A 25,569-nucleotide genomic window follows, 5' to 3' on the forward strand; every position below is an offset into this window, starting at 1 on the left:
AAAAAAATCACTTATCATAATTACTATTTATAAATACAATATTTCTATTTTAAAACCGTAGGTGATAGAAATATCCCTTTTTATTTTCTTAGTGATCTGTTGTAAATTTACTGATTTTTTTTAACGCATCTTTTTTGTCAATCTTAACGATAAATATGCGTTATTCAGAAAGACGGACGAGGAAAAATTTTAAAAGTTTACAGGAAGTAAAGAAAAGTTGTGCAACTTTTCTATAATTCAAGTAGTTCTGTCTTTCTTTTTTTAGTTTTTCTCGGTGATTTTCTAGTTGCTGGATCTAAAGATGTAACGCAAATAAATAAATATAAAAAGAACAAAAAATTTAAAGTGACAAAAATTGAAATTAAAATAGAAAACACAACAGAAAACAACACCAGACAATCACGTTTACAAACACGAATATTTCCCGACATACTTTCCTGCTTCACAATGGTTAATTTGTTGCGTCACACAAGACGATCGATCGGAAGACACGTGATCGAACTTCTCACGTGTAAAACTCGAATGAGGTAGCTTTTTATCAATACATGACGATAAGAAATCACTCTTACGCCATTTGCGAGTCGGACGATCGGATGATGGTTCTTATTCTTCCTGTTCTAACACAGAGAGGAGGGGGGAAATGCATTGACGGAAGACGAAGCTTTATTTTGCGTCCAAAATAGATAAATTATGACATATCAAGCATATATATTACAATTTAACCACTTCTGTTACGCTAGAAACTAATTTTAAAAAAAGATTTTCTTAACTAGAAAGGCATAAACCGAAACTATAGTAATTAAGTTACGCATTATTATTATTATTATTATTTTCTACATTTTTTAATAATCGAAAAATTTTAATAAAAATGTATTAAAAAATACAGAGATGCTACATATTTGATTAACCTTCCATTGTTTGCAATTAACCCCACGTATGTGCGATTAATCAATTATTTATTTTACAAAAAAATAATTTACTGTGACGTAATTTAAAAAATAAAAAAAAAAGGTCTAATTAAACAGGCATCGACCAATCGTAATTCTTTAACGCTTTTTCACGTGAAATCGGTTATTTTACGTCATCGCCAAATGACACGCGTCCAATGGACGGAACAGATTTGTCGTCTCACCGGTGACGTCATGGGTGAGGAGAGCCACGGCTCTTCACTATTGGACGATTTCACGTGGTGTCATATCACCCGACTGTGTGTGCCGCAGACCGGCATTTGGTGTTGTGTTGGTAGATAGGTTAAAAGAGAAAAACGGGAATATCACATCAGATAAAAGTATTGAATCATTTCTGATATGATATATACTATATAAAATCCCACTATTTTGGAAATCGATAATTAATCGGTATTAAGTGTTTAAACGAAGCGGATCGATCGGTGAGTTTTTCAAATTCTAATCATTCCCCGGGTCCATATCCTGCCTTGTGATTTCTTCTTCTTTTCTTCTTAATTCACTTACAAATAATCTTCTTCTTTAATTAAATAGTCCTTGCTTCTACTAAATCTCTTTCTATTTGTTCAATTAATAATTAAATTATGTCTGGTTTAAAGTATTTTAATTTGATTAATAATTAAATAGATCAAGCCTGTGTATAGATCATTTAAGTATGAAAGTTTTATTACATTTTATTAAATTTAAATTTCTTAATGCTAGTTAAAATCATATACAATATGCTAAAAGATTATATATATATTTTTTAGATTAAAAAGCCATATAAATATAATAAAATATATATTTTTTTTCTTGTTAATTTGTATATAAACTTTTAAATTTTTATATTCCTTTTTTGCTCATTTTTTGTTCTTGTTTTATGGTATTTTTTTAAATAGTAAAATAAGTTATTCTTTCTGTGTTAAATTAGCAAAAATTTAATAACCCACATGTTTGTACAATTTATTATAACTTCGTCTACATCATTCTTCCACGAAAAATTTCAGAATGGATTATTTTAAGTACATTACTGTACATTATATGCGAGGAAATAGGTGTTCTTAATTCTTTGCGTTGGATGTCGAAATGTTAATTATCTTTTTATAAATAAAAAAATTTTTAAAGACTTAATAAAATTTGTTACTGTATTTTACATTGCTTTTTTTTTTTTTGTTTTTGAAGTATATAAGAAAAAAACACCATTTTTATTAAATTCTGGGGTAATTTTCTCCTCCACAGATGATAACCCAGTGACCCTATGCTTCCTAAATGGCTACGTGGTCCTTAATTAAAGATCTGTTTGATTCCCCCGAGCTTAAATTTTTTTTATTCTAAAATTATTTGTGTAATAAAAATCCAGTTTGTCTTAAATACTTTTATATATAAAAAAAAAATTTTTTTTATCTTGGTAATAAATAGAACTGATGATTTTTTTTTTCTTTTATTTATTTCACAAAGTACTTTTTTCTTTCTAGATTTCACAATAATAAACACTGCATTCTTGTTATGTGAAATCTACTGGCATTATCATTTAAAACACAATAGCTAAAAACATTTTAAATTTAAATATAATATTATACTGTAGGAAAAAATGGGCCATTGAAGGTCAAGAACCTTTTATTTGAATAATGTAGATTCATTTATTATTATTATTGTAGCATTGATTTTTCTAAGAATAATATAGTTTTTTTTTTTGTTTTTAATTTTCTGTCAACATCCTTATTATAATTTCCTTCTTTTTAAGGAATTTTTAAAAAATTAAATGTGTGTTAAAATAAATTCTAATAATGAAGTTTTTATCTTCAATTCTGAAATTTATTTAAAATAGTAGATTAATTTCTGTTACCAGAGGAAAAGTACATAAAATATTTTTCCTTTTGAGGATATACTCAATGTTTTATGTTTATTTGATATGGTAATGATTTTTATTTTCTAATTAGTAAATTGCTTCAGTGCAAGAATACTAAATGTTTTGTATATTTCAAATGCTTATATATTTTTTATTGGTGTTTTTATAAATTTAATTACAATAAACAGATTACCTAATTTTAATGATATAATCATAGTATTATAACAATTTTTTTTAATATAATTTAATTAATTAAAATTTATTATCTCAAATAATTTATTAAATAAACTTATACATAATGTTGAATTTTTAAAATTACATTATAATCAAATATACCAAACATATATTTTATAAATTTATATATAAATATTTATTGTAAATATAATGTTTAAAAATGTTACCTGATCAAAATATTAAGAAATATTTTGCTTTTGGGAATAAAATATAATAGTTGAATTTTTACACCTGTAACGGAATTCAAACTTGTGATATATGTATTTATTTTGACTATAATTACAGTAAATTATTCTACATATAATCTAATAATAAATTTAAATCAGTTTATACTTTAGAGAAAATTTATTTACCATACTTTTTAGCCATTAAAAATATATATCAGTTAATACTGTCTGCCAATTTTTAATTAAAAAAAAAAAAAATTATATTGCTTATAACTAGAGGACTGCATAAAATTGTATAAAAATTTTATATTTTGCAACTTAAAAAATATATTTATAAATTTATAGAAATTCAGATCAGATAATCAGAATTACAAGTTTAAGTAATTGTAATCTGAGTTAAGTAATTACTGAAAGTTTTTAAATTGCACTAAATTATTGAGAAACAATAGTTAAATAAAGTTACTAATTAATTAATAATAATAGTTTTTTGAGATTATAAATAAATTTTAAGACCTTCATCATATTTATTACAAAATTAATTCAAAAATAGTGTTTCAGAAAATTACTTTACTGAAATTTAAAAAATTTTTGCTGTGTTTAATTTAGAGCTAGCATTAAGGCTAGTTTTGCTTGAAAATGACATGAGAGGTGAAGAATTTGTTTACATAATTATTAAGAAACATAATGTTGTTAACGAAGATTTCGAAATTAATAAATATATTTTTAAAAAGTTTTAGTCATTAAAACAAAAATAATTAATTTATTTTTTTAAATTAAAAATATGATTTGAAATAAATTAGGTTTTACCTAAACCTAAATAAAACATTTAATATAAAATTTATTATTTTTTCTAGAGAAAAAAGATCAAAATGCCAGCACAGTCAGAAACCACAACATTGTATCCTTCAGAAACTACAGTGAAAAGTTATAAAATGCCCAAATGGGATGTCACGGAAAATATTGTGATAAGTGGAATGGCAGGAAAATTTCCTGAATCTGATAACATGAATGAATTGTGGGATAATTTAATGAATAAGGTAGATATGGTTACAGCTGATGAAAGAAGATGGGAAATGGGTAAGAATTGTTATAAATAATTTTAAAAAAGCATTAATCTGATTTACAAATATATAGAAATAAGTCATATATTGCAACAACAGAAATTTGATTATTGGTAGATTTTTCTTTTAATTAATATATAAGTAAATTGCATAAAATAATAATATTTTGGTTGCCTAAATTATTGTAATTTTTTTTTCTAAATAAGATAAAAATCATGTTGATAAATCTGGAAGAAAACAATAAAATTCAAATATCACTTTTTTTAATTTTGAATAAAATTTTAAAATTGAGATACAGTTGACTCCCCCATAACACGGTAGATACATTCTGGTTTTTATGAATCCATTTTCTATGAGTCCAGCCAATCATAACCTGGCACATATGCAGTTTATGGACTACGGCTGTTTGAAAGGTTTCTTCCATAAAATTAATCGATTCTAGACTAATTTGACTCAACATTTCCAAAACATAATTTTTTGGGAATAATCCATATAAACTATGCTATAAATAAAAAATTGTAGGATTACTTACCAAGTGTGCACTGTTCGACGATGCCATTGTTTAAGCTTGTTTTTGTCGCGGAGCGGTGCATCGAACGGCGGGCGCATGCTTCCTGATAAATTATTTTTTTGCAAAAAATTCGCTGAACTTTGGAGACATCATTAATACAAATATAATTTTTATAGATGTTAAATAATAAATGGTTTTTACTAGGTCCACTGCGCGTTTAAACTCAATGGTTTGTACAATATCCGCTATTGGTCTAGATTCGATCAATCCTGTCGCAACACGAGTTGGCGATGATGTTTTACCGAATTATACGAGTTTTTTTTAGCATGTTTGTACAAATACTGTTGCAATTTTTTCTCCGTGATATAGGAATCCGAACTACAGGCATACCTCGACTTACGTCGTTTCGAGTTACGTCGTTCCCGATTATACGTCACTTGTTAAAAAAGTATATGGAAAAATAAAAATCAAGTTTAAGTCATTTTATTCGACTTTACGTCTGTCCGCTACAAATATTGAAGTCATAATATGACTAGAAAAACGTTTAAAGCACATAAAATCATATTAAAATATATGCAAGTACGTACTGTATTTACAGTACATGCATTCGTAAATTTAGATTACTTTTTTTGTACTATATTAAAAACTAAAATTTATTTGTTTGTAAGCTTAAAATAGATTTTTATTTGCCATATATTATTAAAAATGCATTAATAAATAAAATACAGAACCGGAAATGGTAATTTACGGTTTAGCCTAGTGATAAGTAGATTCGGAGACAAGTAAATTCGACTTACGTCGTTTTCCTGGAACCAATTACCGACGTAAGGCGACGTATACCTATATAGGAACCCGTGTTATAGGGGGGTCGACTTTAATTCATATAAAGATTATTCCAGTTCCAATATTTTTTAATTTGAAAAATCAATATGAATACTAAAATTAATGATGTTCCAGCTAACATGAAATAATTTTCAAACAAAAAGTGCTTTAGAATTTTCTATTTAATATAAAAATATCAAAAACGGTTTTTAATTGCAGATATAATGGAGAAAACAGAACAGATATTAATCTTAAAATTTCTTTTGATGTTTGAAAGAACATTCTTTAATTCTAAAGCCAAATATTCAAGAAATATTTTCATTGATTTTTATGATTTTAAATAGATTATTACTGATAATGCTACTAACTAAAAGAAACACAAAATATAATTAAGAATTAGTTTATTTAATCATAGAATTATTCTTTATTCAGAAAATCTCGCAATTCTCAGTTAAAAACATAACTGTATAGATATCTTGAAAATTTATTTTGAAAGATTTGACTGAAAATATAGTTTTGAACAAGATTTTATTATTTATGCACTCATTATTAAATTATAACAACTTAGAGCCATAATACAAATAATTATCTTAAGTGTGATATTAAACAGGAATCTTATTATAACAAGGCAAGGAGACAGATTAAAAGGAAAACAAGCTCATTTTTTTTTCTTTTTCATGTATAAATTTTGTGGAATACATTTCAGAGTAAGTCCCTTGTCAGCCTTTACATAGGCTGAATTACAAAATGGGGTGCACATCTATAAGTATTTTTTTTTCATTACAAATTATATTGTAAAAAGTTTATTTTAAGAAACATAAAAAATGGAAACTTACATTCACTGTAGAAATTTATACATACAAAGATATATTCTTTATTACACATTTTACAAAAACCATATGTATTGGTGAAAGCTTAAATATAGGACAAACTGTCAGAAATTTACTTGAACTTGTTATTGCTTTTAACAAATCCTTCTTCTTCTATCATTCTATGTAAAGGCTGATGAGGGACATGCTCTGAAATGAATTCACAATAAAATATATACAGGGAAAAGAAAAAAAATGAGATTTTAAAGGGAAATAAACTGTGTCTCCTTGCCTCAGTATAATAAATTTGATATTAAATGACAATCTTAGAGCCATAATATAAATCACATTTGAACAATCAGATAAGACTCAATTTCAAAACATAAGGTAAGTTTTTTTAAAATATTGCATAAAAATATTTTAGAAAATCTGTGTATCAAAAAATAAGAATTTTACATAATAATAATTTTAGCTATACATGAGCCAATGATTAATTACTTGAACACTTTAATTTAATTTATTTGACCCATTTAGCTGAGTTTAAGACCAATTTTAAAAATTGCAAGATTCTTCCTCTCTTGTATGAAGTAATAATTATTATTTTTTTACTACACTAAACATATTTATAAGTTGAATGTCTCTTGAATATTAATATTCCAAAGCATTGCTATTGCATTAATCAATCTATAAAAATTGAATTTTTTCCATATTTTTTTGTAAATTATACTTCACTTGTATTATTTTTTTATAATATATATTACCAAAAAAATTATAATTACCTTATTTTAAAAAATAATTTTAGGTTTATATGGATTGCCTTCAAGACTGGGAAAATTAAAAGATTTAACAAGATTTGATTCAACATTTTTCGGAGTCCATCCCAAACAAGCACAGTTTATGGATCCACAACTCAGAATTCTACTTGAAGTAACTTATGAAGCAATTGTTGATGCTGGTAAGTTTTTGATGAAAAAATTTTGGAATTAAAAATACTTTTTATTAGAAAAATTTAATTTGTTTTTATTAAAATAGCAAATTAAATTAAGTTTTTTTTAATCTAAATTTTTATTATTAAAATATTTTTTTTATGCGCCTACTAAGTATATGAAACATGTAGTAAATATAAAAACTTATTAAATAATTTTAAATATTATTAATAAATAATTATTTAAATTATTTCAGGATATGATCCAGATGAATTAAGAAATTCCAGAACAGGTGTTTTTGTTGGAGTATGTTCTTCAGAGAGTAATGACTTTTTTGCTGGCGATATATCAGAAGTCAATGGTTATGCTCTTACTGGATGTTCATTTTCAATGTTTGCAAATCGTATATCATTCACTTTTGACTTTAAAGGTGTGTACATAGAAATAAATTATACATATATATCTAATATAATAAAGTTAATTCAAAATCCAATATGAAAGTAAATTATNTTCTTAATTCACTTACAAATAATCTTCTTCTTTAATTAAATAGTCCTTGCTTCTACTAAATCTCTTTCTATTTGTTCAATTAATAATTAAATTATGTCTGGTTTAAAGTATTTTAATTTTATAGATATTTTTGAAATTTTTTTACATAAAATTAAATAAATTTTAAATTTATATATTTTTTCAATAGGTCCAAGTTTTGCTATGGACACAGCTTGCTCATCAAGTCTTTTTGCAATGCAACAAGCAGTCTTAGCAATTAGAAGCAATCAGTGTGATGCTGCTGTGGTAGCAGGATGCAATATTTGTATTAGACCAGCCACATCTTTACATTTCTTCAAATTAAATATGTTGTCTTTAGATGGAACCTGTAAAGCATTTGATGCTTCTGGTATGTTTTTAATTCAGATTAGTTTTAATCTTTATTAAAAATCACTTAAAAATTTATTAATAGGTCCTAATATTTTCATTGAAAAATCTTGCAGCAAATGGATATTGCCGATCAGAAACAATAGGAGTTGCATTTTTACAGCGTGAAAGTAAAGCAAGAAGAATATATGCTATAGTTTCTCATGTTAAGACAAATACTGATGGATCAAAATCTGAAGGTTCATATTACTTTTGCTTAAAACATATATATATTTTAATTTTTTTTTTCTCTTTTTAGAATCTTTGTTAAACTTAAAAATATATTATTAACAGGGATAACATTTCCATCTCAATCTGTACAAACTGAATTAATGAAAGCTGTATATGAAGAATCTGAAATTGATCCATTAAAAGTATGCTATGTTGAAGCTCATGGAACAGGTACTAAAGCTGGTGATCCAGTAGAAATAGCTGCAATTTCAAATATATTTTGTAAAGGAAGACAGCGTCCCCTTCTTATTGGTTCTGTAAAAGCTAGTATTGGTCATGCAGAACCTGCATCAGGTTAGTGACTGAAAATACTTTCTCAAAAAAAATTGTTAAAGAAATTGAAATACAAAAATTAATTTGATTTTTCAAGTATCTATTTTTAAGGATTCTTTCTTAATATATAGAAATTTTTGTTTTACATTTAGGTGTTGGTGCATTGGCCAAACTTACAATGGCATTAGATAATGGAATTATTCCTCCTAATATACATTACTCAACTCCTAACCCTGATATTGTTTCATTGGTAGAAGGTAGAGTTAAAGTTGTCACTGAACCAACTCCCCTTGACACAGAATATGTTGCTTTGAATAGCTTTGGATTTGGTGGAGTTAATGTTCATGTCTTGTTAAGAGCCAATCCTCGCCTACCAAAATATGAAGAAATAAAATTACCACAGCTTGTACTCTGTTGTGATAGAGCAGAGGGTGGTGTATCTTCATTGTTAAATTATCTTGAAAATACTAAAGTACCATCTGAAACATATGGTTTTATACAAAACTTATCAAAACGTGCATCAATGATGTATAGAGGATTTACCTTATTAAAAGAAGGCCCCAAAAAAGTTTCAAGTGAAATAAAAGTAGGGTATCATTTTTGTTTTTTTTTTAATTAATAGTTTAAAAATTATGTTTAAAGAGTAATTTATTTTTATAGAAAATATCTTCAGAAAAACGACCAGTTTGGTTTATATTCTCTGGCATGGGAACTCAATGGCCTGGTATGGGCAAAGATCTTCTTAAACTAAAACCATTTGCTAAATCCATTCAACACTCTGAAGAAATACTTAAACCATTTGGCATTGACTTAATGCAAATATTAACAAAACCTGCAGTGGAAAGTAGCAATAAAAGAGAAATTATATCGTCGTTTGTTGCCATTGCTGCAATTCAAGTAAGTTACATAAACTATATTATAGTTTATAAGATAGATAGATTATTTAAAATTAAGAATATTTTATTTTTAAAAAAATTATTATATTTAGAAAAAGATATTTAGAAAATATTTATTTTTAATAATTAACTTAAGTAGTTGAAAGAAAATTTATATAATTTTTTATTACCATCAGTATGCTTTAAATTAAATTTTTGATATTATTTATTTATTGAATATTTAGGTGGCATTAGTTGATACTTTAAGGGAATTAGGTGTAACTCCTGATGGTATTGTTGGTCATTCAGTAGGAGAACTAGGTTGTGCATATGCTGATGGTTGCTTTACTGCTGAACAAATGATATTATCAGCTTACTGGAGAGGAAGATGTGTTGAAGAAGCTAATTTAATTGCTGGTTCAATGGCAGCTGTTGGTAAGTAAAATAATTTTGTTTTTTCGAATGAAGAAATTGCAGGTTTCACTTGTAGAATTGAAATACAGTTTAACTACATAAAAAGTAGTTAACTTGTTTTAAACTATTCATAAATAGAAAAACAAAAAAGTAGACTGGATTAAAATAACTTCTGTTTTCATTTCAACCTTCTTTTATTTTGTTTTTTTAATTAATAGGTATTAAATGATATCTCAAGAATACAAATTTTTGATTTGACATTCTGCATTATCTAGATGTTAAAATTTGTCTTGACAAGGAAAACAGACATTCAACTATAACACTACTAGTGAGGATAGAACTGTATTGTAAAAGTGCATACTTTATGTGCCAGTAATTGTGGAACATACTTAAACTAATATTAGTTTCCAAATTCCTGATTTATTTTACATAAATTTCTGCCAATCACTAAGAAGTAGAATAATAATAATTTAGATATAAGTACAAAAATGAAAAATATACTTTACATATATTTTCTTACACATGTGCACTGCAAAATCTATTGAAATCTGATTGGTTTTGTTTGAATTTGACTTTATATTAACTGACAAAATATAAAAATTTCAAATGCTGAAATTGTTCAAAAATAAATAGTTTTGTCTAACTTTTGTCAAAGTCAACAAGTTTGGATACTCTATAAAAATAGACATTTGCTCTTGCATTATTACAATAGATTATTCCAACACAACTTTATAGTGAATTAAAAGAAAAACTAATTATTATAGGTAAAACTGAACATGTGGTTAACTAGTAGTTTAATTACCAAATTGGGACAGCAATTGTAACTTGTTAACTTTATTGAAAGTAGTTAATTACATAATTACCACTGTATGTGTAACGCACTCCCTGTTTGGGTGCCAGTTATGTAACACACTGCATAGCAAAAAAAAAAAACAGGAAGTTACACAACATTAGGGTTAAAGTGCTAGGCCTGGACTTGTAGGAGAACCAAAAAGCAATAATAATAATAAGAGATTCCTCCAAATGACTATGCCTACATGGAGAGTGATCATGACTGCTCGTGGCTCCCAGGATTTAATCACTACTCAACCGATTTACATAAGACACGGAATTTTTCACGGTGATTCTCTTTCCCCATTGTTGTTCTGACTGGCTATAAACCCATTTTCATTCATACTAAATAAGTATGAAAGAAAAGGCTATAAATTGAAGAATAGTAGCTGGATTAATCATCTCTCATATATGGATGACCTTAAGATTTATGCACATAGTAGAAATAGTCTAAAAGTATTACTGGATAGCGTTGAGATTTTTACAAGTGATATAGGGATGAGATTTGGACTGGATAAATGCAAAGTACTACATATAACTGCAGGACACAGGAGTAGTGCTATGGGTGAAGGACATATACTACTGAGTGGAGAGAGTTTCAAGCAACTTGCAATTGGAGATAGATATAAATACTTGGGTGCACAAGAATCAGGAAAACTAGAGCATAGCATCATTAGGGAACAGATAACAAAAGAATATTTTAGAAGAATTAAGGTGTGTATTTAAAAGTATTTTGATCCATGATATTTAATAAAATGTATAAATACATATACCATCCCAGTCTTGCTTTACTCATTTGGTATAATCAACTATAAAAATAGTGACCTAAGGAAAATAGATGTCAAAAAACAAAAGTTACTAGCAATTAAAAAAGCACATCAGCAAAAAGCAGAGGTAGAAAGATTGTATTTATCGGTAAATCATGGAGGAAGAGGACTATTAAATATAGAGTACATGTACAAAGCACAAATAGTTAAATATAAACAATACTTAGAAGAGGAAAGAGATCACTTGATCAAAGTAATAGTAAAGCATGATATAGGTAGGAATAAATATTCAATAATAAAAGAAGCGCAAGAGATAGAAGGTGAATTATATTTACAACGAGGAAAAATACATACAGATGAAGAAATTAAAAAATCAATAGTAAAACGGCATAATGTTGTTTGGAAAAATAAACAATTACATGGTCAATTTCCTAAAAAGGTGTTAGATCAGAGTAATATAGATAGAGAGCTTGCATTTGAATGGATTAAAAAGCAACAAATAGCCCCAAGTATTGAATCATTAATATTTGCTATACAGGACCAGGCTGTTATGACACGACAATATCAATGTGACATCTTAAAGGAACCAGTGGATGGGAAATGTCGCCTATGTGCGACTAAAGACGAGACCACACAGCATATTATATCAGGATGTGAAAAACTGGCAGAGACTTGTTATGTAAGACGTCATAATAACCTTGTCCAGTATGTCTACTGGTGCCTAGCCCGAAAACATAAAATAGAAGTTACTGACCAATGGTGGAAGGAAATTTTACTTAGCCACAAGTTAAGGAAAATAGTTTGGCTAAGATACTATGGGAAATGCTTGTCCAAACTGATGTCACTGTATCTCACAATAGACCGGATTTAATTTATGTTGATAAAAATCATAATGAAACATTTTTAATAGATATAACTGTACCATCAGATTATAACCTTGGTGCTAAAGAAATTGAAAAATTGAGTAAATATCATTTTCTGAAATTGGAAGTTAACCGCCTGTGGAATACACAGACGACTGTTGTTCCAATAGTAATAGGAGCAACAGGAATAGTAGCAAAAAACATAAAGAAATACATAGATCAATTAGAATCCAGCATTGATATTAGTATCCTTCAGAAACAGGCAGCTATACACACATCGCTTATACTCAATAGAGTGCTTGGAGATGCTATCTTTGAGGCCAATACAGCAGATCAGCAAAAGCATGATCTACATCAATCTCAAGGTATACAACAATCTTCAAATCAGCAGCAGTCATCAGATATACATCATTCATTAGTTAATCCGGATTTACCTAATACAACTTTTGAGACTTGTACTCAAAGCTCATTTGGAAACTTGTTGAGAAGAGGAAAAAGGAGGAGAAGAGGAACTATTTGCATGTAAAGTGCAACTAATACAGTAAAGGGGAGAAATAGGTACCTTCTTTCTCGTGGGTTACGGGATGAGGTATTCTTTATTCCGATGTAATTCGTGAATATTTTATTGCAATAAAAAAAATAATAATTCAATAAAACCATGTATAAGTAACAATTCACAATGAAATATTTATTAAATTGAATAATACAAAATAAACAACAATTGATTAATTGTGCCAACAGTTAGTTTATTTGTCAAATAGGCAAGTAACAAATAAATAAGATCTTCTTTGATTAATTATTTATTTCATACAATAGCAAATCCACAATCAAATATCCACCTAAAAGAAATACTTAAAGTATATGTTTCTTATGCTATTCACTTCTCAGAGACATGCCTACAATGGTTGTTGCCAGGAGCTACACCATACATCTGTATTGGATGTGCTGTCTTTTATCTGATGTTCAGTGCAGCTCCACACTGCCCTAATTTACATTATTTTGCATCATGAGATCAGTCACTGATACAAAATTAGTATCTCTGCCTTTTTGACTTTGTTTGCACAAAAAGGGTTTAGGAGTGTGTCCTTAAAAAAAAGAAAATAACTGTAACTAAAAATAACGCTCAAAAACATAAAATAACGAATGGATTAATTAATAACACATGTAAGGCATCAAAGTAAACTACTACTGGTCTATATTTATAAACTACATAAATTTTAAAATTTGCTGGTATTCTGATGCAATATAAGTTGATATGTTTTCACATCATATTTATCATTATTTCATTTTTATATCCCTGGACTGGTTCATTTTCTATAAATTATAGATAACATACTATCAGATTTTATGAATCTGATAGTCAAATGCAAGCAAATGAAAATAAGACATCTGTTTAAATTTGTTTTTTATGTAGTAACTTTTAATTGAAATCCATAGAAGTAAAACATGGCAAGTCTTTTAGGTTCATTTAGAGCACTATCACCAACAGCAGCAACAGACCTGATTTTATAGGAAAGCTAGAACTCCTAATTCTAGCATTCCTATAAATCAGGTGGGGAAGCTAGGACAAGGAAGAAGAAAAGTTGTACAATCAATTCTCAGTAAAGATAACTGGGAAAAAGACACAAAACAACATTGAAAATTTAAAGATTCTAAAATCCATGGAAAAATGAGACAATACATATGCTTTCTTGATTTAAAAAAAATAAGGAATGACTGCATTTGTATTAAAAAATTGTGAAGCTTTTTATGAGGATGTCTCCAATTCTTGAACTGTGTTAGAGTGAAACCATGTTGTATGAGGGTGTAATTTGATATTCTTTAAATATTTAAAATTGTTCAGTAGAAACACTGTTGAAAACATTTAATCTCATTTAGAAGTGTAAATGTTGCAGTTGTTAAGAACTTCTGTCTAGTTACTTAACAATATATAAATGTGCCTCTTAATTTGCTGTTATTGGTATTTTCATTTTCAAAATTACAAAAACATTATTAAAATAGCTTAATTTTGGTCTTGATAATGATAAAAGAAAACGTTAAGATCTATATTCTTTAATAGTTTTTCCTTAAAATGAACTTAAAAATATTATTTCATATAATTTAATTAGATCTTTAACCAATTTAGCATTAAAATAATAATGAATTATTTCTTTTTAAATTACATATAAAGGATGTAGACATATATTGTACCAGGCTCTATCTCACTTCCACTATGTAATGTAACAACTAAATGAAATTGTATGATTTTTATAATTTTTTGTGCCTAGATGTCCTAACTCTAGTCATTACATAACAGAAGCAAGATAGTTTTGAGCAATGTTTGTGTTTACACCCTGTATAACCATATGAATAATATAATTCAGAAAGATATATTAAAATTTTAATTCTCTTACTTATTTAACTTTTTACTATTCATTCTGTAAATGTTGTTATGTTTTTAATTGAAATTTAAATTAGAATCAAATGTTTTCTAAAGTCTTTATGCCATTGTAAAGCAAAATCCATATCTGTGTTTTTTCTAGGTTTGTTTGTGGAAAATATAATGATGAAAATTTTAAAATTAGCACATTTTATTTAAGTCTTTTAATAATAATAATTCTCAATATGGTTTTTCTCCAGGTTTGACTTGGGAAGAAACTAAAAAGCGATGTCCTGAAGGAGTACTTCCAGCCTGCCACAATTCTGAAGATACTATAACTGTCAGTGGCCCTACTGATAAGATTGGTGCTTTTGTCAAGCAGATGCAAGCTGAAAATATATTTATAAGAGAAGTAGATAGTTGTGGATATGCTTTTCATAGTTGTTACATTAATCCTGCAGCTCCTGGCTTACAAAGAGCTTTAGAAAAAGTAAATACTTTAAAAAAGTTCTGTTACAACTATAAAAGTTTATATATATATATATACTGTGTGTATATATAATGTTTATAGGAAATTCTTGTTAGTTTAAAATAGAGGTCAAAATAATCAAGATTTCAAAATAGTTTTGAATTATCCAAGATTTACATATTTCTGTACATTATGCCAAATGCCATGTAACTGATGTAATTGAGTAAACAAATGGAATATGGCTATGTATACAGAACATTACTTTTGTTTTATTTATATTATTATTAATTAATTGCAGATAAACAGCGTGTCTGGTGAGAACCAGAGGTTGCCAGATAAGTTTTAATAAAGGTAAAGCAAAATTCTCAAAATGGAGCCCAAATTATTTTTTAAAGTTGCTCAAAAGGTAGTAAGTCACCAAATCTAGTAGCATAGAGCTCTAAAAATATCTCAATCTGTTACTGTAGCCTAATCTTGCAACCCTGAAACCCAGTCATATTTTATAAGATAACAGAAAAAGGGTAGTCAATGATGGATAAATTGACACCTGAAAATGTGTTACTGTAAAAGCAAAGCCATGTTGCCAAATTAGAATTATTTGTGGTCTGTTATTCTCTTACAGTATGGAGGCATGTGAACTTCAATTTAAATATACAAGTTAATATTTGCATATTGCAGTTCAGACAGAATTTTCATTTTTAAGTTTCAAAGTAGCCATATTTCAAACTAACCAAATTCCGTAATGTATAAACAAACCTCTATGTCCCTGGTCAGGACAGTACAGTTACAAAACTAATAGGATTACAAACTATCAGAGTTCTAATTAACAAGGATTTCCTGTACATATATTATTAACACATTAATTTATTTCAGTTACAATATTTTTACAATTAATTATGAGTTTTTGTATTTTAGATTATTCCAAATCCGAAACCACGCACACAACGCTGGATTAGTTCCTCTATTCCAGAAAGCAATTGGGATACTCCAATTGCCAAGCTATGTTCTGCAGCTTATTTAGTTAATAATTTGGTATCTCCAGTATTGTTTAGAGAGGCACTGGCTCATGTTCCAGCAAATGCTATAGTTATTGAAATTGCTCCACACTGTTTGTTGCAAGCTATTTTGAAAAGAAGTCTTAATGCAAACTGTGCTTTTATAGGATTAATGAATAAAAAGGAAAAAGATAATCTGGACTATTTCTTATCTTCAGTTGGAAAGTAAGTTAACTGAATAGAATATTAAGATTCAATAAATTTTTTTAAAAAATAGCTAATACACTTTATTGCCATTCTAAACTATATTTTTAATTTTATAATTTCTATTTCTTTTCAGAATGTATACCGCTGGTATAAATCCTACTATTGAAAAATTTTATCCTGAAGTTAATTATCCAGTGTCAAGAGGTGTACCAAAATTGTCACCATTTATACAATGGGACCATTCACAAGAATGGAGAACTGCTTTATGGAAAGATCGTCCGGAAAGATCAGCTGGAGAATTTGTTACAGAAATTGATATATCTAATCCAGAATCTCCTGATTATTTCATGATTGGACATTGTATTGACAAGCGTGTTTTGTTCCCAGCAACTGGTTATCTTGTTCTTGCATGGAAGGCTTTGGCTAAACGTAAAAATCAACTAATTTCTCAAACAGCAGTTGAAATTGAAAATTATTCTATACATAGAGCAACCATACTATCTAAGACAGGTAGGTTAAATAAAATAGTGCTTTTTTAACTTATCCCTGAAATTAAGTTTTTACTTATTTAATATAAAATCTTTTAGGAAAAACCAAATTTACAGTAAATATCATGGATATTACTGGTGAATTTGAAGTGTGTGAAAGTGGAACTGTTGCAGCAAGTGGCATCATTAGGCTTCTTGATCAACCACTAAATATTGATGATGAAAGACTTACAACTGATATTGATAAAACATCAAATATTGTACTTGACAAAAAAGATGTTTATAAAGAACTAAGATTAAGAGGTTATGACTACGGACCTACTTTTCAAGGCATAATAGAATCACAAAGTAATGGTAAGTATTTATTGTAGAAAAATATAATCATAATATAAACTGTATCAGAATTCTAAAGCATGAAAAAAATTTGTATTAGAAAGAACATCTAAATCATATTATAAAGTTTCACAACACCTTTCTTTTTTCTAGTACTTTTTTAAATTTAACTAACATTTTTGGCTATTTTAAATGTCCTTCTTCAAGTTAAACAAAATAGAATGTCAATTAAAATAAAATCAGTATCAGTTATAAATCATTTTATATCAGTTGTAACATAACTAAAACTGAATTATTTTATAACTGACATTCTATTTTGTTTAACTTGAAGAAGGATATTTAAAATAGCCAAAAATGTTAGTTAAATTAAAGAAAGTGCTAGAAAAAAAAAGGTGTTATGAAACTTTGTATAATAAGTTCTAGTTTACTGCACATAGACTTGTAAATCATATTTATTTCAAAATTTTAACATATTCAAGTTTTTGAGAAAGAAAAAAATAATAAATTTTTTTGTTTTAATATTTATCTATTTTTAATGTGCTGGAACAGTAAATATTTTTCCAAAACAAATGCATTTGTGCTGTTTTTTTCCCAGACTTTCTAGAAATGCATTCTAAGCTGTTACTTAAAATTTGAATTTTATTATTTTAAAGACCTATATGATTTGAATTATGTTAAGAAGAAAATTTTGTAGTTGTGTTAAAGTTTTGACTTTTACGAAAATTCTTATTTAGATTTATTGAAAATTACTCTTAAATATTCATCATTTATTTAGCCACTCTTAACAGTTGAGAATAAGTTCTGTATTGATTTAAATAGTAATGATTAATAATTTTTTGAAAATAGGTGAATTAATTTTTTCACTGCATAAGTTTTTTAGAACTAGAATTAATTTTCTCAATTATGCAAGTGAAAACATGAAAAAAAATAATTTTTTATGTGATTATCAATTACAAATTTTGTTTTTATAACTCTATTGAAAGTAAAATGTCAAATGCAATTTTCATCAAAAAGTTTCAATTATAATTTATAACAAGTTATTGATCTTAAAAATTGAAATATTTGTCAACAACATTTAACGTAATGATATAAATTTCTGTTTTAAATTAGCAAATCTAAGAGCACTTTCCATTTTCAATGTTTATAATGATACTAATAAATATTGCTAATGAAAATAAAATACATACATCTTTGTAAGTTAAAAAAATTTAATTTTTGTACAGGTGAAAAAGCAAGATTAAATTGGTCAGAAAATTGGGAAGTATTTTTAGACAATATGCTCCAAGTCTCAATATTGAGTGAAGCCAGACGAGTATTAGTATTACCAACAAGAATACAGTCAATCAAAATTGATCCCAAGTATCATCAAAATACAATCACAGAAGAAGGTATTACTTTTAAAAAATAATAAAATTTAGATTTTATTAATTAAAATAAGTCTATTTACAAATTTAACATTTTAAAAAAATTTTTTAAGTTATTATTAACAAAATTATTTTGTAACAGGAATTCCTTTGGTATACGACAAATATGTAAATGAATGTATTGCTGGAGGAGTTGTATTGAAAGGATTGAAAGCTAGTCTTGCCCCAAGACGTCAAGATGTACAAAATCCACCTCTTCTGGAAGAATATCGTTTTATACCTAATAATGAAACATGCATATTGAGCAAACATGAAAAGAATGAAATTGAACAGTACATAGAAGTGTGTTCAGCACTTTCAAAAAAGATATTAGAAGCCAGTGGGAAAAATAAGGCCCAGATTTCAGATGTTATGAATGGCTTTAAGGAAGCATCTGATAAAGTTTTGAAAGATTATTTATCACTAACCAAAGAATCATTTATTGTTCTTAATAGCTTAAAAGAAATATCAGAATTACCAGTCAACAAAAGTTTCCAAGAAAATTTAAATAATATAGTAAAACAATTACAATTATCAATTGGTAATGATATTGTATCTACAACTATGCTAAGTGAGAGAGTTTTGAGAACAGCTCTTGATATAACTGTAGAAAATTTACTGACAAGAAAATTGAAAGTTCTTGAAGTTAGTTCTTCGTCTCAGTTCATAAGCAAAAAAGTTCAATCATACTTACTTAATTTTAATGTTCTTTTGAATGTTGATTATACTATCACTTGTCCTGCATCTGATCAAACTGAAGAAGGAAGTAAAATTATAACGTGGGACTTAGAATCAACTCCACCAAATGAATTTTCAAATTTTGACCTAGTTATTGCAAAAGATGTCTGTGGAAAATATAACTTTCAACAATTGTTAGAAAATATGACATCTTTCCTAAGAAGTGGTGGGTTTGTATTGTTAATTCAAAGAACTGATCTAACTCCTGCTGAAAAGTTTCTCTCTGCAGTTGGAGGTTTAACATTATCATTAAAATCACAAGAAGAAATAGAAAGTACTTTAAAAACAGCTGGGCTTTCAGTTATTTGCAAAAAGTTTGATGGAATTGCATCTAAATTATATCTTGCACGTAAAAATGATTCACTTAAGGATGTCAACACACATTCCATCATAAAGATTGTAGATGGGAAATATGATTGGGTTGAAAACTTGAAAGAAACATTATATAAACAAGAATCTGAATCTCCTGTTTGGTTAGTAGCAGAAGATAGTAATACCAATGGAATTGTAGGTTTGATGAATTGTTTAAGACAAGAAATGGGTGGAGTAAGATTGAGGTACTTTTTTAAATTCTTTCCATATTTTTTTTAATAAAATATAGAAATTTTATAAAAAATTATAAAATTTTAATTTTTATAATATCATTTTAGATGCATTTTTAATGCAAGCAAACAGAAATTGCCACCCTTCAGTTTTAATGATTCAGTTTATAAGGATTTACCACAGAAAGATCTTGCAATGAATNCTGAATAGAATATTAAGATTCAATAAATTTTTTTAAAAATAATTTTTCTATTGAATTAATTTTCACTAAATTATATTTCCATAAATTTTCAGAACAGTCTATTATGGCAGAACATGCTTTTGTTAACGTTATCACACGTGGTGATTTATCTAGTTTAAGATGGTTTGAATCTCCTTTAAATTATTGGAAGGAAGAATTACGGAGCACTCTAAAAGAAAAAATATGCCATGTATATTATGCATCTTTAAATTTCCGTGACATTATGTTGGCAACTGGCAAACTTCCTCCTGATGCCATTCCAGGTATAAATTCTTTTGAAACTAAATACATTAATTTGCTTAGACAAAATTATAGTTTTATTATAACTTTCATGAGATCATTATTTTAACTTTTTACTATTTCAAAAATTTATATGAAAAACCATATTTGAATAAATTATCTTCATTAAAATTATGTTAAAGTTAAAAAAAATCACATGTGAAGAATATTAACTCAAAAACTTTCATAGAAAAAGTTATTTTACAGTACACTGTTTAATAGATTTTAACAGATCATTTTTGCACATATTAACTAGTAAAATCTTTTTTAGGTGATTTGGCTACTCAGGATTGTCTTCTTGGTTTTGAATTTTCTGGTCGTGACAGTAGAGGAAATCGTATAATGGGTCTCAGTGAATCCAAGGGTCTTGCAACAACAGTATTAATGGATTCTTCCTTTATATGGTCTGTGCCAGAACATTGGACATTAGAAGAAGCTAGTTCAGTTCCTGTTGTTTATTCAACTGCATATTATGCCTTGGTTGTTCGAGGAAACATCAAAAAAGGAGAAAGCATTCTTATCCATTCTGGAAGTGGAGGTGTTGGCCAAGCTGCAATTTCCATTGCATTAGGATATGGTTGTGAAGTTTACACTACTGTTGGTAAGTAAATGTTGTTTTAAAAATTACAATGAAATATCAATTCTCAAAACTTTTCACTATATTTCAGGCTCTGTTGAGAAAAAGAATTTCCTCAAGCAGAGATTCCCACAATTGAAGGATCACAATTTCAGTAATTCAAGAGATTTATCCTTTGAAAAGCATATAATGACAGTTACAAAAGGAAGAGGTATGAGTTTGCTCTCAAAAATTTTTAAAATTATTGTAAACTTCAGTTTCATATATGCAATAAATTTATTTAGGTGTTGATTTGGTCTTAAATTCACTGGCTGAAGAAAAACTGCAAGCTAGTGTTAGATGTTTGGCACAACATGGTCGATTCTTGGAAATTGGAAAGTACGATCTTTCTAAGAACAGTGAATTAGGTTGGTTGGTTTTTAAACATTTTGACCAAACTAAGATGAGATATTTTAAAATTTTTTTATTAATCAGTTTTAAGTTAAATTTTTGTTTCATTTTAAATTAAAGGTATGGCTATATTTCTGAAGAACGTTAGTTTTCATGGAATTTTGCTTGATATATTGATGGCTGAGAATTTGACACCTGCAACATTTGAGCATAAAATGCAAGTAGTAAGTTTAGTCAATGAAGGAATTAAGTCTGGAGTTGTGCAGCCATTAAAAACAACAGTGTTTGATCAGACAAAAGTTGAAGATGCTTTCCGTTTCATGGCAAGTGGCCGTCATATTGGAAAAGTAGTGATAAAGGTAATCATTAATTTACAGTTTTCACAATTTAAGCTTAAAGTTTTAGTTATTCTAAACTTGTGATTTGTTTTTAATTCTATAGGTAAGAGATGAAGAACGTCAAAGTGTTATTGTTCCAAAACCAATGAAAATGCCTGTCTTGCCTCGCACAACATGTTATCCAAATAAAGTGTATATAATTTGTGGAGGTCTTGGAGGTTTTGGCTTAGAATTAGCAGCTTGGTTGATAATTAGAGGTGCTAAGCATATACTTCTAACTTCTCGCTCTGGAGTACAAAGTGGTTATCAACAGTATCGTATAAAAGTTTGGAAAGAACAGGGAGTGAATATAATTATTTCCAGTTTAGATGCATCTAAATATTCTCAGGCAACTGAACTTTTAGAATTAGCCAACAAACATGGGCCCGTTGGTGGAATTTTCAATCTGGCAATGGTAAATTTTAATTTCTTTCCTTAGAATTTTTCATTTTCTTTTATAAATAAACATTTTATTATAATGAACTGTATTTTAAAATGTTTTTATATAGGTTCTTAGAGATGCAATGTTGGAAAATCAAAATGAAGAAAACTTTATCAAAGTTACTCAACCAAAAGTCTTAGGAACTTATAACCTAGATAAAGCATCAAGAAAACTTTGTCCTAAATTAAACTGGTTTGTTGTATTTTCATCAGTCAGTTGTGGTCGTGGTAATGCAGGCCAGAGTAATTACGGTTATGCAAATTCAGTGATGGAAAGGATATGTGAAGAAAGAAATAAAGATGGTTTACCAGGTAAATATTACTTTGACATTACCAGTAATAAAGTTTTATTTCTTTTTAATAAGAAATAATTGCAAACCTTTTAAACTTTGATGTATTTAGGTTTGGCCATTCAATGGGGTGCAATTGGAGATGTAGGAGTTATATTGGAAACAATGGGAGGAAATGATGTAGTGATAGGTGGTACACTACCTCAGAGAATAAATTCATGCCTCATCACACTAGATACATTCCTTCAGCAAAAGTATCCTGTTGTATCCAGTATGGTACCTGCTGAACGTAAAGTGAAAAAACAAGGCAACAAGCAAAATCTTTTGCAGAGTATTTCTCATATACTTGGTAAATACATGTATTTATTTAAAAAATATAATTAGAATCATTTTAACAAATTTTAAATTACTTTCAAATCATTTTGTTTTAATAGGCAAAAAAATATGAATTGTTAAAATTATCTTATAATTAGTTTTATATTTTAAAGTATAAAATTATAATTTTTATATAAATTTTTTGTCATTTTAGGAATCCAAGATCCAAATACACTAGATTCAGCTATAACATTAGGTGAATTGGGTATGGATTCTTTAATGGGTGTAGAAGTCAAACAGACACTAGAAAGAGATTATGAAATTAACCTATCAATGCAGGAAATCAGATCTTTAAGTCTGAAAAAACTTCAAGAGTTAGGAGGTCAGGAGTCAAATGCTTTTAAAGATGATTCATCAAAAGTAGAAAAACGTACAAGTGATGTGATATACAAAAATTGGAAGCTGTTAATGCCAAAGGAGATTATTGTTAATATGAACAATAAAACAGAAGGAACTCCACTAATCATCATACATTCCATAGAAGGAGTTGTCACAGATCTGATGTCAGTAACTCAGGAATTATCTTGTCCCGTTTATGGTTTTCAATGTACTACAGATGTGCCACAATCTAGTTGTCAAGATACAGCAAATTACTATTTAGATGTAAGTTTCTTGAAGAAAGAAATCCTTTTATCATTATAAAAATCCTTCAGATTTTCTCACTAATTATTTTTTATTTTTAGTTAATAAAAACCAAAATACAATCTAAAGGGCCATACTTCATATTGGGTTATTCATTTGGTACAGCTATTGCTTTTGAAATAGCTATCAGGTTACAGCAAAATAAAGATAAAGTACAAAAACTATTTTTCTTGGATGGCAGTCCAGCTTTAGTAACATCATATACCAAGAAGCACGAATCAAGATTAAATGATGACAGCATGAAGTTTGCCGAAGCAATGTATTCATTCATTCAACAATATGTACGTGTATCAGACAAATTAAAGGTAAATGACTTTATTATTATTATTATTTTTTATTAACACTTAATAGAAAACATTTTAAAAAATAAATTATTTTTTTTAGTTGATTCAGCAGCTAATAAATTTACCTTCACACAAAGAGAGGTTGCAGTACACAGTTGAAGTAATGACATCACTGTCTGAATTTAAGGATAGTGAAGATGTTGCAAAAGCTGCAGATTCCTATTATAAAAAATTACTCTGTGCAAACAACTACAAATGCACAGGGAAATTCAAAGGAAATGCCATACTTATCAAAGCATCAGAAGGTTTATTTATTACTTCTGAAATAGGAGAGGAATTAGGTGTGAGGAAGGTATGTACACTTTCTGATTTTACTGTAAAAATGTTTCAAATCTATTTATTTATGTAAACTTTATCTTCAGTTCATTGATGGAAACCTAAACGTCCACACGGTCAAAGGCAACCATGTCACTTTCCTAAAGAATCACAGTGGGTCCAAAGTAGCAACCATCATCAATGAAGAGATGAACAAGCAGTAGCTGTGATCTGATAAATTACAATTATCTAGTTGTTTCTTTTTTAGTATTATGTATTGTGGAAAAATTGTATCTTCAGTTTTAATTTATATTTTGGCTATCAATTGCATTACTTTTGATAGCAGTCTCTCTCTCATAATATATATTATTATATATACATATAAATATACAAAAAAAAACACACTGAAAACAGCATTAAACTGACCTAAAATTTGAACATTTTAAAATACCAAAACAGCAACATTTTAAAGTGTTTGTATGACAACTTTAAAGATACAAATTTTTTATTTTTCCCAAAAGATTTGAATACTCGAATAAAAAAGAAAAAGGGACATTCCAGTAACATTGCATTTGATCTCTCCAAAATTGCATCATTTTTGCAATGAATTTATATTTGTGATATAATTTTTCTCTATAGAATTATATATACATATATTTTTTATTTAGAAATGTTGTATGTGTAATATGATGTAAGTATTATTAGACCATGCGGTTGGGAAAATTGTACTGGTAAATGAGTATCAGTATAATAAAACAGTTTACAAAAACGATATTTTGATGTGTTTTTTCATCATTTTGTTGTTGTAATTTCTAATTTAGTGACTAGGACAGTAAGCAATGTTTAAATGTATTGGTATCTAAAGTACTACCTCCATTCACATTATACACTTAAAAGTTTGCTTAAATGACATTGAAACAATATAAACAAAACTGGTTTTAACTTTCTTAAAATTTTAAAAATCAAATCAGCTTAGACTTGATTTAGGCTGCTTACTAAAACAAAGCTCAGAGTCCACTTTTATATTTGTAATATAGTGAAGTCGCTGAAAGAATATTGAGTAAAAATGAGAAATTTACCAATTATTAGATAATTTGGAAAGGGGTTATTTATTCATCATGGCTCAAGAAATCTGGACATTATGAAATTTAAGTGGCTTATTTAATAAAATGTGAAAAATAAGAACATTACTGAAAACAAGATTAAATAGGATTATTATACTTTCACACTATATAATTATAATATATTCTAAATTGCACTCTTAAAAGCTTGTTTAAAATGTTAAACTAATAAAAAGAAATCTTGGTGACACAGCGATTTATTTTAAAGTA

The 25,569-nt window shown here is 27.6% G+C and overlaps 1 protein-coding gene across 1 annotated transcript; it reads left to right on the forward strand.

Moving 5' to 3' along the window:
• The first annotated feature begins 1,177 nt into the window (after positions 1-1,177).
• LOC111635849 (fatty acid synthase-like) lies at positions 1,178-25,010 on the forward strand. Its single transcript, XM_023380952.1, is given in 29 exon segments — positions 1,178-1,390; positions 4,049-4,271; positions 7,200-7,352; positions 7,580-7,753; positions 8,021-8,221; positions 8,316-8,438; positions 8,533-8,763; positions 8,895-9,328; positions 9,403-9,639; positions 9,863-10,052; positions 15,112-15,341; positions 16,236-16,540; positions 16,656-17,032; positions 17,110-17,364; positions 18,567-18,731; positions 18,850-20,041; positions 20,135-20,251; positions 20,317-20,531; positions 20,819-21,148; positions 21,216-21,335; positions 21,409-21,531; positions 21,635-21,873; positions 21,956-22,306; positions 22,401-22,644; positions 22,735-22,971; positions 23,152-23,600; positions 23,681-23,944; positions 24,024-24,275; positions 24,346-25,010. Coding segments are annotated over 28 exon segments (7,533 nt in total). The 5' UTR covers positions 1,178-1,390; positions 4,049-4,063; the 3' UTR covers positions 24,463-25,010.
• Positions 25,011-25,569: the final 559 nt, after the last annotated feature.

The sequence above is a fragment of the Centruroides sculpturatus genome, unplaced genomic scaffold (assembly GCF_000671375.1).
Source record: "Centruroides sculpturatus isolate CEXI.00-Female unplaced genomic scaffold, Cexi_2.0 scaffold931, whole genome shotgun sequence".
Classification (NCBI taxonomy): Eukaryota; Metazoa; Arthropoda; class Arachnida; order Scorpiones; family Buthidae; genus Centruroides; species Centruroides sculpturatus.